General features: G+C 48.8%; 1 protein-coding gene across 1 annotated transcript in view; it reads left to right on the forward strand.

Moving 5' to 3' along the window:
* Positions 1-15,261, forward strand: part of LOC116595022 (fer-1-like protein 4) — a 32,567-nt gene that overhangs the window by 12,738 nt on the left and 4,568 nt on the right. The window contains exons 20-38 of the mRNA XM_032350833.1: positions 525-612; positions 687-803; positions 1,139-1,291; positions 2,247-2,400; positions 2,536-2,660; positions 3,081-3,215; positions 3,341-3,514; positions 4,165-4,281; positions 4,384-4,545; positions 8,192-8,390; positions 8,520-8,578; positions 8,667-8,798; positions 9,408-9,450; positions 9,544-9,653; positions 9,730-9,867; positions 9,961-10,077; positions 14,138-14,265; positions 14,463-14,633; positions 15,043-15,197. Coding sequence (XP_032206724.1) covers positions 525-612; positions 687-803; positions 1,139-1,291; positions 2,247-2,400; positions 2,536-2,660; positions 3,081-3,215; positions 3,341-3,514; positions 4,165-4,281; positions 4,384-4,545; positions 8,192-8,390; positions 8,520-8,578; positions 8,667-8,798; positions 9,408-9,450; positions 9,544-9,653; positions 9,730-9,867; positions 9,961-10,077; positions 14,138-14,265; positions 14,463-14,633; positions 15,043-15,197 — 2,477 coding nt within the window. The remainder of the gene's footprint in view (positions 1-524; positions 613-686; positions 804-1,138; positions 1,292-2,246; positions 2,401-2,535; positions 2,661-3,080; positions 3,216-3,340; positions 3,515-4,164; positions 4,282-4,383; positions 4,546-8,191; positions 8,391-8,519; positions 8,579-8,666; positions 8,799-9,407; positions 9,451-9,543; positions 9,654-9,729; positions 9,868-9,960; positions 10,078-14,137; positions 14,266-14,462; positions 14,634-15,042; positions 15,198-15,261) is intronic.

A 15,261-nucleotide genomic window follows, 5' to 3' on the forward strand; every position in this document is an offset into this window, starting at 1 on the left:
AGGGCCTAAATAACATGCCGACGGACTGATGTGGAATGTGAGTGAAAGAAAGAGCAGTGAAGGGCTTCTCTGAAGTTTGGAAGTAAAGCACGGTTATGGGGCGGGGAGGGGTAACTGGATATCGTGCACTTGGTTTGAGCTACCTCTGGTCAGTTTGGGAATTGTCAGGCACAGCGCATCTGAGCCTTTAGTGTGCGTTGGAATCTGCCACCATATAAGCTCGTGGGTTCTAGCAGCAGCTCTGGGGCTGATGCTGTGTTTCTGACTCGGTGATACTCATGCTGTTGGTCCTGGGCCAGCTTTGAGAAGTCAGGCAGTAGGTGGTTGCATACCAGTACATTCTGGGGCTCCACTCCATTTGGGAGTGGGCCACATACAGAAGCCATGGTTGGCTTAGGAACAAGAGAGAGAAGGGCTGCAAGCAAGTCTGGGGGTGGGAGGTCTGCTCGGAGCAAGGTGGCTCCTAAGGGTCAGCATTCCCTCCTTTGACTTCCACCTGCCATGTCTGCCCCTGATCGCTGCAGACAGTTCTGCCACAGTGCTGAGCGCAGGACAATGACCCGGCCCAACACCCTGGATCGCTGCCGAGGGAAACTGCTGGTGTATAGCCTGGTATGGTCCAGGGAAGGGGAACCCGGGCCATCTAGCTGGGGCCTTCCATTCATGTTTTCCTCCTGCCCTTCCAGAACCTGTTGGCAAAGCAAGGACTGCGGCTTCTACAGGGTCTGAGACAGGGCAATGTGCAAGAGAGGGTGGCACTGGCCAAGAAGCTCTTGGCGAAACTCCACTTCCTGGCCCAGGAGGTAACCCCAGGCCACCATTTCCCTACTATGAATGATGGTTGCCCAACAGTGATTGCTGCACAACAATGTACTATTGAACTGTACACTTAAAAATGGTTGCAGTGGTAAATTTTATGCTACCCATATTTTATCACCCCCCCCCCAAAAAAGAGGTTGGATGGGAGGTTGCCTGTGGATCATCTAGGGGAGAGACGGCTAGGAAGCAGGTGGGCACATGGATCTGGGATTTACGGATCTGTGTCAGGGCTAAGATGGGTATTTTGTCCATCTGTCCAGTGGAAGCTGTGGGAACAGGTGGTCCCACCTCTATCCGTGACTCAGTTCTCTGTCCGCAGCCCCAGCCACCCCTCCCAGATGTGCTAGTCTGGATGTTCAGTGGGCAGCGCCGTGTGGCCTGGGCCCGGATCCCTGCCCAGGATGTGCTGTTCTCCGTGGTCGAGGAGGAACGGGGCCAGGACTGTGGGAGGATCCAGAGTCTGCTGCTCACAGTGAGGGGGAGTGGGTCGCTGGAGACTGGAGTGGGCTTGAAGCTCCAGGGGCGGGGGTGAGGGGCACAAGAGGGTGGAGGCCTATGGTTCCCAACAAGGGGGTCCCCAAAGTCTTTTTAAATGAAAAAACTTGGGGCACCTGGGTGGCTCAGTGGGTTAAGCCGCTGCCTTCGGCTCAGGTCATGATCTCAGGGTCCAGGGATCGAGTCCCGCATCGGGCTCTCTGCTCAGCGGGGAGCCTGCTTCCCTCTCTCTCTCTCTGCCTGCCTCTCCGTCTACTTGTGATTTCTGTCAAATAAATAAATAAAATCTTAAAAAAAAAATAAATGAAAAAACTTTATTTAAAATATTTTTCGATTAAAAATTTTTTAAGTTAAAAATATTTTAGTTTTTAAATCTAAATTATTTAAGAATTATTGTTTTTAAAAGGATACCTGAACTCTTTTCAGTTATCCCCAAAACCGAAAGAGGTTATGCCTTTACCTAGGTCCACTTTGATGTGAGATAAACACCGGGTTTTCAGAGCTCTGGGCCTGCGTTGGCCTTTTTGCTGACTGGGCTCTGACAGACCAGCAGGTGGTGAAGATGGGAGAGTGACTAGTCAGTTTCTTATAAGTACAGCTGGTTTTGGGGCAAAATGTTTCTAACTGAGGAGTCCCTGGAACAGACACCCACAGGGTCCCTAGTGCTGAGAAGCTGTGGCCCCTGGGGTAAGGAACAGGGAATCTAAATGCATTGGGGCGGAGGGGACCGAGAAGGTAACTGTGGAGTGTGGGGGTCCTGGATGGAGGGCAGGAAGTGGGATGTAAGGGTAAGGTACAGAGAGCTCTCCTTGGGTTTGGCATCAGGGAATGATCTAGTGACACAGAGAGAATGGGCATGCCTTGGTAGGACAGGGGCTGGTCTAGCTGGGGTAATAAGAGGCAGATCCTAACATGCCACCTCCCTACAATAGGCACCTGGGGCAGCTCCTGGTGAGGTCTGTGCCAAGCTGGAGCTCTTCCTGTGGCTGGGGCTCGGTAAGCAAGCCAAGGCCTGCACCTCAGAGCTCCCCCGGGACCTGCTGCCTGAGCCCTCCGAGGGACTGCCCCACCACCTGTACCGGGATGGTGAGTATAGGGCCCAGCTCGATATTTGCCCAAGGTATGGGGCTAGATGCTCAGCTGGGGTTTGGGCGGGAGGGGCTGGGGTCAAGGACTCCAGTGGTCCGCTGAGCAAACATTTTTGTGTTCTCCGCAACCCAGACTTCAGCTACTTCCAGCTCCGAGCTCACTTGTACCAGGCCCGAGGGGTGTTGGCAGCTGATGACAGTGGGCTTTCAGACCCCTTTGCTCGAGTCCTCATTTCTACCCAGTGCCAGACCACAAGAGTGAGGGCTGAACTGGGATGTGGGTTGTGGGGGGACTCCGGGAGACAAAGTGGGGTGAAGGCTGAGCTTTTCCTCTGACCCTAAGCCTCTTCCTGCCCTGGGTTTTCAGGACAGGTTACTGGTTTGGACTGCCTTGATTTTAGAGGGTGGTATAAAACTGAAGGGCCTTCAAGGTGAGGAATGGTTTTCTGGGGTTGACTGTAGGACTAGCCCCAAGGATGGCAGATTAGTTAGGGGTCCCTGGCTGGGAGGGCAGGCTTCAACCCGTGTGAAGGGCACACTCATCTTTATCACACTCCCTCCTTTTGGGATAGACAGCTGCTTAAAGGATTACTTTAGGGCAAGAATGCTCACTTGGGATGTGTTTTGGGAGATCCTTTGGATGCCTGTTTTTGAGTTCCTCTCTGCATGGCCCCCAAGGTCCTGGAGCAGACGCTAAGCCCCCTGTGGGATGAGCTCTTGGTGTTTGATCAGCTGATCATAGATGGGAGGAGGGAGCATCTACAGGAGGAGCCACCATTAGTGCTCATCAATGTCTTTGACCACAATAAGTTTGTGAGTGTGGCCTGGGCCCCACCTGGGTTTCCACCCCTGAGCACGCCCACTCCTCATCTTGATGCCCCCTTCCCCTGGCTCCTGAGCATCTTCTACTTTTGTCTTCCTTGCCTTGCTCTCCACAGGGCCCCCCTGTGTTCCTGGGCAGAGCATTGGCTGCCCCAAGGGTAAAGCTGATGGAGGACCCTTACCAACGCCCTGAGCTACAGTTCTTTCCCCTAAGGAAGGGGCCCCGGACAGCTGGGGAACTCATCGCCACCTTTGAACTCATTGAGCTGGACTACAGTGGCCGCCTTGAGGTCAGAACACCCTGGGTTAGCCAGCACGGGCTGTGGACTCCTCTTGTTATTCTTTTTTTTAAATATTTTTATTTATTTATTTGACAGAGAGAGAGATCACAAGTTGGCAGAGAGGCAGGCAGAGAGAGGGAGGAATCAGGCTCCCCGCTGAGCAGACAGCCCAATTTAGGCTCAATCCCAGGACCCTCAGATCACAACCTGAGCAGAAAGCAGAGGCTTTAACCCACTGAGCCACCCAGGCGCCCTTCCTCTTGTTAGTCTATCAGGTGGTCCAGCTCCAGAGAATACGGAACATGGGCATGTCCTGGGATTACTTCTCCGAGTACTTGGCCCCCAGAGAATGCAGGCTGCAGATCTGTCCTGAGGTCACCTCATTGGACCTCCTGAATTCAGGGAACATTAGAAGTAGACACACTGTAGGTTCACCTTGCCAGGCTTCGAACCCTGGATACCCAAGGCTACAGGTGGATCCTCGCGCCTCAGATGCCCACCCTCCCGCCTAGACCGGATATTTCCTGGGCTGCTCCCCTCTTGCCCATCCAGCCTTGCCCAGTTCCTCTGGATTGATATATCCCTGGGAGCTCTCAGTGTCCCATCCCTGAGCCCAGATTTCCCTCCTTTGGCCTGATTCCTCCTTGCCCCCCCTGCAGCCTTCAGTGCCCAGTGACGTAGAGCCCCAGGACCTGACACCCCTGGTCGAGCACCTCTCTGGACGCCTGTCCCTGCCACCTGACGTGCGTCCAGTGCTCAGGGAGTTCCGTGTTGAGGTATTGCCGGGCACACTCATATCTCCCCTACCCCCACCACACATGCATCTGGGTGCCCTCAGTCCAGTGCAGGCCCCTGAATTTTTCGCTTCCTGACCCCAGGTGCTGTTCTGGGGTCTGAGGGGCCTTGGCCGTGTGCATCTGTTCGAAGTGGAGCAGCCCCAGGTGGTGCTGGAGGTGGCTGGGCGACGCGTGGAGTCAGAGGTCCTGGCCAGTTACCGTGAGAACCCCAATTTCACTGAGCTCGTCAGGCATCTGACAGTGGTGAGGACGTGGGCATGGAGCAGGAAATGCTGGACTAAGAAGCGGAAGGGCAGAGGGATGATGAATTCCCAGCCAGTTATCTTAGATTAATCAAGGGATCAACAAACTTTCTATAAAAAAACCAGATAGTAAATATTTTAGGCCATACAGTCTCAGCTGCAATTACTCACTTCTGACTTAGTAGCGTGAAAACAGACTTAGACAATAAGTAAATGAATAAACATGACGGTGTTTCAATAAAACTTTATTTACAAAAACCGGCAGTGGGCCAGATTTGATTTGCAGGTTGTAGTTTGCTAATCTCTGGATTAATCCATGAACTGGTGGTGCTCTCTTGGTTCTGTTGAGGCGATGGATTAGGTAAGTGTCATGAAGTATGGGTCAAAAGGAGTTGGTCTAGTCCCTGAGACACCATGCATTCTTCGTGTATTTTCTAATTCCTGTAGTATGGACTTTGGACTCAAGTTCTGGCAATGCTACTTAGCAGCTTGTCAGATGGCTTGTCTTAGTTGAGCTTTAGGGTTTTTTGTTTGTTTGTTTGTTTAAAGGAGCAACAGGTACAAAAGAAAGAAAGATTGAAGGCAGGAGTACTCTGAGAAGCCCATGAGTGAAAGGATCTGGGTGAAAGCTCAGAGCATCCCTGAGATGGGGGGACTGGGACAAAGTGTAGTGGTTCCAGACTGCAAGGGGGTAAAACCCCACAAGAACAAACAAACAAACAAACAACAAAAGTAACAGAAAACCTTAGCATTTTCTTGACTTTATTTCATATGCAGGAGTTTTCAGTTTGAAAACTTGATTGTGCTGTAAGTTGGTGAAGCTGAAAGCAGTTCGCTCACTGAACTTCTAGCAAGTGTTTCCTTTCATTTCCCATTTCCTATCCCTCTTTCCATTGTGCCCTTGAAAAGAATGAGCTTTCTTCCGTTGTTGGGTTGAGTGCTCCGTGGGTGTCAGGTAGGTCCAGCTGGGTTGATAACGTTCTGCAAGCCTTCTTAAGGAAAGTCTTCCTGGTGCTTTTCTGACCCAGTTGTTCCATCCATTGTTAAGAATATGCTATTGAGGGTGCCTGGGTTGTTCAGTGGGTTAAGCCTCTGCCTTCGGCTCAGGTCATGGTCTCAGGGTCCTGGGATCGAGTCCCGCATCGGGCTCTCTGCTCAGCAGGGAGCCTGCTTCCCCCTCTCTCTCTGCCTGCCTCTCTGCCTGCTTGTGACGTCTCTCTCTCTGTCAAATAAATAAATAAAATCTTAAAAAAAAAAGAATATGCTATTGAAATCTCCAACTATTATTGTTCAGTTGTTTTTCTTACCTTTAATTTAGTCACAGTTTACTTCTGCTTTGAGAAGTAGGTGCATGTATGTTTACAATTGTTATAGCTTCCTGTGAATTGATGTTTATCATTATAAAATGTCGCTCTTTGCCTCTAGTAAAATTTTATCTTTTTTTAAAATATTTTATTAATTTACTTGAGGGAGAATGAGTGAGAGAGAGATGAGAGAGGAGAAGGTCAGAGGGAGAAGCAGACTCCCCCAGGAGCTGGGAGCCTGATGCGAGACTCGATCCTGGAAGTCCGGGATCATGACCTGAGCCAAAGGCAGTTGCCCAACCAACTGAGCTACCCAAGTGCCCGTAAAACTTTGTGTCTTAAAGTCTATTTTGCTTGATAGTATAACCACTCCAGCTCTCTATGGCTACTGTTTGCCTCATACATCTTTCCCCATCCTTTTCCTTTCAACCTATTTTTGTATCTTTCTAAAGGGTGTCTCTTAAACATCAGAAAGTTACATCTTTTTTTTTTTTTTTTTAAGATTTTATCTATTTATTTGACAGAGAGAGATCACAAGTAGGCAGAGAGGTAGGCAGAGAGAGAGAGAGAGAGAGGAGGAAGCAGGCTCTCCATGAGCAGAGAGCCCGATGTGGGACTCGATCCCAGAACCCTGAGATCATGACCTGAACCGAAGGCAGAGGCTTAACCCACTGAGCCACCCAGGTGCCCCACATCTTTTTTTTTTTTTTTTTTTAAGGTTTATTTAGTTGAGAGAGAGAGAAAGGGTGGTGGGAAGAGGCAGAGGGGGTGAGAGAGAATCTCAAGCAGACTCAGCATTGAGCACAGATTCCCCATGTGGGGCTCGATCCCATAACCCTGAGATCATGACCTGAGCTGAAATCAAGGGTCAGACACTTTTTTAAAATTTATTTTAGGGGTGCCTGGGTGGCTCAGTGGGTTAAAGCCTCTGCCTTCAGCTCAGGTCATGATCCCAGAGTCCTGGGATCGAGCCCCACATTGGGCTGTCTGCTCAGCAGGGAGCCTGCTTCTTCCTCTCTCTCTGCCTGCCTCTCTGCCTATTTGTGATCTCTGTCAAATAAATAAATAAAATCTTTAAAAAAATTTATTTTACTTATTTATTTACTTACTTACTTAATTAATTTGACAGAGAGAGACACAGTGAGAGAGGGAACAAAGGAGGGGGAGTGGGAGAAGCTCCCACTGAGCAGGGAGCCCAATGTGGGGCTGGATCCCAGGACTCTGGGATCATGACCTGAGCTGAAGGCAGACGATTTTTTTTTTTTTTAAGATTTTATTTGTGTATTTGACAGAGGCAGATCACAAATAGGCAGAGAGGCAGGCAGAGAGAGGGGGAAGCAGGCTCCCCACTGAGCAGAGAGAGCCTGATGCAGGGCTCCATCCCAGGACTCTGGGATCATGACCTGAGCCAAAAGCAGACACTTAACTGACTGGGCCACCCAGGAATTTTTATTTGTTAAAGAAGATTTATAGGATCCTGGAGGTCGGGCTAATGTTGCTTTTTGCCTCTAACAGAGTTCCTGGAGGAAGGTCACTCTGCCTGTCTTCAGTACTTGTTGATGGGATGCAAGGGAAATTTCATTTTTTTCTTTAGCCTTTGTTTTCACATCAAAGCAACATTTGATGTTACTATTGACATGGTTGGATTTATATCTGCTGTCTTCTCTTTGTTTTCTATGTGTCTCATTTATTTCATGTCCCTCCTTTACCACTTTCTTTTGTATTAAATATATATTTATTAGCGTACTGCTTTAGTTCATTGGTTGATTTTCACTTAGTAGTTGCTCTAGGGATTGCAATTTTCAGACTGATTTTTTCACAATCTACTTCAGATTAATACTGATTTTGTTCCAGTAAAACTTCTCCATTATAGCCCATTCTTTCCTTCCTCCTTTGTGCGATAATTGTCATATATATATAAAATAACCCAACAATACAGTACTTTAAGTATTGTCCCTCCCCCTCAGGATCCACTGATAGATACAGAATTCCTGTATTAAAGGACATACTCATTTTTATGGCTCTAGATCTGTGTTGGCAAACTGAACATTGGGCCATTATATCATAACAACCACCACCACGTTTCTGATAGCGATTTGTAGGCTCCAAAGTAGTCTTATATCTCTTATGTGATTTGATATTTACGACAGTCTTTTGAGTCCAGGACTGTGTCCCTTTTTTGCCGGGAAAGCAGGCTCAGTCGCTTACCAGACAGGACACAGTGAGGCTGTGATGGAGCTGAGCTGAGAAGGCAGATTTGGCTGCGTTGTTTGTCTGTCTCTGCTGCTGCCTCTCCCTCGCCCGCAGGCCTTCAGAGACCCAGTTCCCCTCTCCCCACCCCAGGACCTGCCTGAGCAGCCCTACCTGCAGCCCCCACTCAGCATCCTGGTGATCGAGCGCCGGGCCTTTGGCCGCACTGTGCTTGTGGGTTCGCATGTCGTTTCCCACATGCTGCGATTCATACTCCGAGGTCATGAGGACCTCCCCGAGGAGGAAGGACAAGAGGAAGAGGCAGGGGACCTAATGCTCAAGGGACCCCAAGGTAAGGGGCCACCACACAGAAGCCCCTCTGGTTCCTGGTTGAGAATTATTCCAGGGGATCCTCCTGCAGGGCATGGAGTCTCACTTTTACTCGCCTGACCTCCTCCTGGTGTCATTTCCCCTCTCCCAGGACAGAAGTCCCTGGGTCCCTTCTTGACAGAAGTGGGGATGCCCAGACGGCAACTGAAGGTGATGGGGTGTGCGAGATGGGTGGAGAAGGGGCTGGCAGGGCTTAGGGTGGTGTTGGGTTAGGGGCAATGAGTTCTCTCTCCCTCAGGCTCCTCTGAAGAAGTTCCCCCTGGGGAGCCTCCTGAACCAAGGCCCTGAGCTGGAGGAGGAAGTCCCAGATCCTGAGGAGCTCGACTGGTGGTCCAAGTACTATGCATCGCTGCAGGAGCTCCGGGGCCAGGTGGGGGCGGGGGCGGGGCCCAGGCCGCAGCTGGAGGCTGAGGCTGGTCAAGACCAAGAAGGAGCTCAGGAAATGGGGCGTTCCACAGTTTTCAGAACTCTTCATTAGACAAATCTTCTCATCTTTGTAAACAGTTCTGGAAGCTGAGAATTACTAATTCTGTTATCTATAGCCACGCTGTCAGAAATATGTGAGCCACATATGTCACTGGAAATTTTGAGGTAGCCAAATTTAAAAAAAAATTAAAGAGGTAAAATTGATCTTAATAATAGATTTTGTTTAATATGTCTAAAATATCATTTCAACAAGGAACTGTTATACAAAATTACTAATGAGATATTTGACATTCTTATTTTATACTAAAAAGTTAAAAAATCTGGTGTGTGTGTTACACTTACGGCACATCTCAGTTCAGGTGCTCTCCAGGCGCACGCGGCTGGGGGTTACTGTCTGGGCAGCGCAAGACGAGGCAAACCGAAGCTTTGAAAATGCAAGTGGTTCACACAGATAGATCTTGAACTGAGATTTCCTAATTCCATGTCCTGGAAAAAGGGTGGATTAAGGAGGTAAAGGGAAGGGAAGAATCTCCGACATGCCCTTTGATTTCAGACCAACTTCGAGGAGGATGAGCTGGATGATCCCGGGGAGTCAGGTAGGAGATTTGACTTTTTTGCTCCTGCTCTGTCTGTCTCCCTCCCTCCTCTGACACCAGCATTTTAAACTGCGGCATTCGTGCTATTCCCAGATGGGGTCCACCTCATATCTGTGGCTGGGGAGGCCCAAGACCAGGGTCAGGGTGAGGCTGAAGTCCAAGGCTCCGCCGTATCCCAGAAGAAAGCAGTCCCCACCCTGAAGGTGAGTGGGTGTCCGGGAGAGAGAATTGTGCTGGGATTCGGGCCATTGACCTGACACCGAGGCCCTTGCCCTTCAGATCTACAGTGGCACCCTGGAGGAAGAGTTTAACCACTTTGAAGACTGGCTGAATGTGTTTCCCCTGTACCGAGGACAAGGGGGCCAGGATGGAGATGGAGAGCAGGAAGGGTCCGGACATCCTGTGGGCAAGTTCAAGGTATGTTTGGGGAAAGAAGTGGCCAAGGAGTACAGGTGGGATGCAGAGGAAAGACTCTTTTCCCAGGGACTCTTCTGTCTCCCCCCAATCCAGGGCTCCTTCCTTATTTACCCGGAATCAGATGCAGTGTCATTCTCCGAGCCCCAGATCTCCCGAGGAGTCCCACAGAACCGGCCCATCAAGCTCCTGGTCAGAGTGTACGTGGTAAAGGTGAGCAACCTTCACCCAGCATGCCTCCGACTCCAGCAAGGGTAATGTGTGGGAAAGCTCCAGACTGCAGGAGTTGGAGGGAAACTCAAGGGTCAGAGTCCACCTCCTTCAGTTTTGGGGGAATCTTAGGCACACGTGAAGAGACTCCCCAGTGTTAAAGAGCTTGCTTTTGGCACAACCCAGATTTAGAACTTAGGTCTTCTAACTCCTTTTTTGTAGTTCTAGACCCTTAGTTCATAGCACGGTGAGTATAACTCCAAGAAGAATGCAGCTCTGAATCTCAGGTTTCATAGTGGCTTGTCATCCGGTTCCTTTGTACAGGTCCTTGCCTGGCTGTGATTTTCATACAGCATTCAGTGGGGCCCTGAACTTTCCTGGAAGGCATCTCAGGGGATGAGAGGAATGAGTGGGTTGCTTTGCCCCCTTCAATCTCAACCCCAGAAGAGATTCTGTGCTTTTATCTGTTTTAAATATGAGGATTCTGAGGAAGATGGAAATTAATGTTCTGTGGTGTATCCTAGTACATAATTCGATAGGAGGAGTTGTTTTAATCTGCTTCTAGCAGTAGCACAGACTAGATGGTCTGAAATAGCTTTCCGATGTAATACATCTAGAACCGCTGGATAGACAATCTTAAATGAATGCTAATCTCATAAGAATGGGCAATTGAACAGAAAAATAAGAATTCCCAATGGGCGTAGGAGGAAGAGGTAATAGTAATCCTAATTCCTGAAGTACAAGTTGTCTTGAGAGGTTTGTCCATGTCTGGACCCCGAGCCTTGGGTTCTAACAGCCTGTCAAAGATGGGAGCCACAACGAAGACCCTTGCGTGAAGCATGACCCTCCCCAGGAAGGGCTCTGCTTTTAGTGAAAGGTGGGCCAGAGGAAATCTACCTGCTAGGAAAGGAGCCTGTTAGGGAAGTGGTCTGTTTCAGTTTCTGCTCCAACTGGGAGAAATAGAAAACAATGTCTTCCCCAAGAAATGTATGATCTTACACAGTTCTAAAGGGCAGAAATCATAAATAGGTTCTACTGGACTATATCAAGGTGTTGGCAGGGTTGCATTCCTTCTAGAGACTCTTGGGAGAATCGTTCCCTTGCCTTTTCAAGTTCCTGGGGGATGCTTGTGTATCTTGGCTCATGGCTTCCTCCTCCATCTTCAGAGCCAGAAGCATAGCAATTTCAAATCTTTCTCCTACTTGTCCATCTCCCCCTTCCACTCGTAAGGATATTTGTGGTTACGGTGGGTAACCTGGATAAACTAGAACAATCTCACCACCTGGGTGGCTAAGTGGGTTAAAGCCTCTGCCTTTGGCTCAGGTCATGATCTCAGGGTCCTGGGATCGAACCTCACATCGGGCTCTCTGCTCAGCGGGGAGCCTGCTTCCTCCTCTCTCTCTGCCTGCCTCTCTGCCTACTTGTGATCTCTCTCTCTGTAAAATAAATAAATAAAATAAATTTGAATGAAGTCATACATGGAGCTAGAGAGTATAATGCTAAGTGAAACCAGTAAGAGAAGGACAAATGCTATGTAATTTCACTCATATGTGGAATTTAAGGAACAAAACAAAGGAGCAAAGGGAAATAGACTCTTAAGTATAGGGGTGGGGGAGGGTGAAACAGGTGAAGGTGATTAAGGAGTACACTTGTGATGAGCACCAGGTAATGTAGGGGATTGTTGAATCATTATATTATATACCTGAAACTAATAGAATGTTTTATGTTAACTAGCTGGAATTAAAATAAAAACTTACAGGGGCGCCTGGGTGGCTCAGTGGGTTAAGCCTCTGCCTTTGGCTCAGGTCATGATCTCAGGGTCCTGTGATCGAGCCCCACGTCTGCTCAGCAGAGGGCCTGCTTCCCCCTCTCTCTCTCTCTGCCTACTTGTGATCTCTCTCTCTGTCAAATAAATAAAATTAAAATAAAATAAAAACTAACAAAGATTAAGTTTGGGAGAAGTAACCAAATTGGATGATTCCCAGTTTGTGGAAGTTGACACCAACAGAGCCTTTCCCCTTTCTTTTCCTAAAAATCGTCCAAAACCAAAGGGCACAACAAAAACCCAGCTTCTGATTTTGGTGAAATCAGGAGAACACTCTGACTGCAAATGAGCAGGAAGCCTGGAGGAGCTCTCCAGAGTCTTGTGGTTGAAGTTGTATGTTTGAGGAAGGGGGTGAGGATGTCACTCCATGGAGCTCGGGGTCAGCGGTGTCTGTGTCTCAGAGGGGAAGGGCACACCTGAAGGGTTAAAGCCTGAGTTGCTCACTGAAAGCTAATCCTGGATAAATCTAAAAACCTCTTTAAATGCAGTGCTGAACCTCCCAATAAAATATGTGGTTTTAGAGGGGAAAAAAAAAGGAGAAACTGTTTTAAAATCATGTAGCCAGGATTTTGTTCTTATCCATGGATGGGGAGGTCAACAGATCAGGAGGTGATTGCCTTTGAAAGATAGTTTGTTGTTTTTCTTCTCAAGAGGGGGCAGGCTGGGCTGTGCAGGGCCACTCAGGGAAGTCCAAAGGAAAATGCAGGGGCTGGGTGCCTGGGTGGCTCAGTGGGTTAAGCCTCTGCCTTTGGCTCAGGTCATGGTCTCCAGGTCCTGGGATTGAGTCCCACCCACATAGGGCTCTCTGCTCAGCAGGGTGCCTGCTTCCTCCTCTTTCTCTCTGCCTGACTCTCTACCTACTTGTGATCTGTCTCTGTCAAATAAATAAATAAAATCTTAAAAAAAAAAAAAAGGGAAGAAGAAAACGCAAGGGCCAGAGCCTCTGTTGTGGTTTCTGCAGGAAAAGCCAGGCAAGGCAGAGTGAGCAGGCTTAGGATTGGTTAGTGTGAATGATTCCAGCAGGTTCTTGGGTACAGGGGCTGTCTCGCTGTCTCTAATGGTCTGGTGCCTGGCTCTGGGGTGATTAGGGCAGAGGAACTTACTTCCTGGAGTAGGAGAGCCCGATGGAGGAGACAGTTCAGAGCATGGGCTCTGGACTGGTTGGTTTCCATATGAAAGGTGCCTTGGGCAGTGAGCTGTCATACACAAGGTGAACTAGCACAGGCAAAGGTGCTCAACATGGCTCGTCATCAGAGAAATACACATTAAAACCACAGTGAGCGACCACTTTGCATACACTAGAATGGTTAAAATTAAAAAGACTGACAATACCAAGTATTGCTAAGGATGTGGAGCAACTGGAATGCTCATACACAGCAGACAGCAGTGTAAAAAAACACTAAAAATGGGCGCCTGGGTGGCTCAGTCAGTTGGTCATCTGCCCAAAGCCCGGGTCATGATCTTGGGGTCTTGGGATAGAGTTCCGCAACGTCCTTGCTTGGCGGGGAGCCTGCTTCTCCCTCTCCCTCTGCCTGCTGCTCCCCTGCTTATGCTCTCTCTCTCTCTGTCAAATGAATAAATAAAACCTTTAAAAAAACCCACTAAAAATATATTGCTGTATATAATTATACTTCAGCAATTTATGTTTTGTATTTATTAAATTATGTAGTTATCAAGACAGAAAAGTAAGTTTAATACATGAAGTTAAAAAAACATGCAAAATGGTGCCATATATTGTTTAGGGATATGTGCACATGCAGTAGAAGTATTTTCACTTTTTTGTGTGTGTGTGAGTCCTAAACCCCAAAGTGTCCTGGCTACTTCAGGGATGAAAAGGGAATTAAATCAGATAAGGAGATTCTATTTGTTGGTAGCATTTTCTTTATTAAGCTGGGTACTCATGTGCTCATTGATTTATTCTTTTATAAAATATCTTTATCATTATAAAAGATAAAAGTGAATAATATAGGAAGTTATGATTTGAATATTAAAGCCCTATACATCTTTCCACATATCTTCTGTTTCATTATATTTTTTATTGTATCTATTTGTATGTCTTAACATTTCATAATGAACTTAAAAGTCACCTTGTCCAGCCTCTCTGTTAAATCTTCATGGTGGGAGATGTCTCCTCGGTAACCCCCTGCTTACACTTAATCTGAGATTTCATTCAGCAAGGGTAACGCTGGGTTATGACAGTGACACTTTTCTCAGCCCCACTCTATTCTGTCCCCCTAGGCTACCAACCTGGCTCCTGCAGACCCCAATGGCAAGGCAGACCCTTACGTGGTGGTGAGTGCTGGACGGGAGCGGCAGGACACCAAGGAACGCTACATCCCCAAGCAGCTGAATCCCATCTTTGGAGAGTGAGGCTGGGCCCTGGGTGTGGGAATGGGAGCACCTTTACCACCTGAGCGCGTGGCCCCAGGGCTCCCACTCAGGCAGCGGCCGTGGTGATGGTGATGGAATGGATAGAGGCTGATGAGACCCCCGGAGCCCCTGCCCCCACAAGACCACCTCCGAGGGCATGGAGGTGTCTTCAGCTGTTCTCCCTCGTGGCCAGGGTCCTGGAGCTCAGCGTTTCTCTCCCTGCTGAGCCAGAGCTGACTGTGGCTGTGTTTGATCATGACCTCGTGGGTTCTGACGACCTCATCGGGGAGACCCACATTGACCTGGAAAACCGATTCTATAGCCACCACAGGGCCAACTGTGGCCTGGCCTCCCAGTATGACGTGTGAGTCCTATAGACCCTCAGGAGCCTTTCTGAGTCTGACCAAAGACATTCAAATTTACATTCCCATTGGTGTCCAGATCCTTTGATTTCATTGAAGGGGACTGCCCCATGACCAAGACCTTAGTGTAGTGGGTCAAGGCCTGGGGTTAGGATTTGGGATCTTATAACTATTAAGTCACTTGATCTCTCTGAGCCTCTGCTTCCTCAGCTGCAAAATGGAGGTAATATCAGTATCCCCTCCATTGGAGCATGTGGCATACATCTTTGATTTTCATGGTTACCATTAGTGAGGACTAATCGAGTTATAAATCTGGATCCCGTGTCCTCAGGGGTCCCCATCCCTGCTCCTGTGCCCAACTGTGTCCATATGCTGACCCCAACGGAGGCATTTTTCCCTCTCTGCCCACAGGGACGGGTACAATGCCTGGCGTGATGCATTCCGGCCTTCGCAGATCCTGGCGGGGCTCTGCCAACGCTGTGGCCTTCCGGGCCCTGAATACCGAGCCGGGGCTGTCAAGGTGGGCAGCAAAGTCTTTCTGACACCGCCTGAGACCCTGCCTCCAGGTACCAGCCCCTCTCTGATGGACAACCCGAGGAAACAAGATTGTTAACAAGGTACAGGGGGCCC

The sequence above is a fragment of the Mustela erminea genome, chromosome 7 (genome assembly GCF_009829155.1).
Source record: "Mustela erminea isolate mMusErm1 chromosome 7, mMusErm1.Pri, whole genome shotgun sequence".
Classification (NCBI taxonomy): Eukaryota; Metazoa; Chordata; class Mammalia; order Carnivora; family Mustelidae; genus Mustela; species Mustela erminea.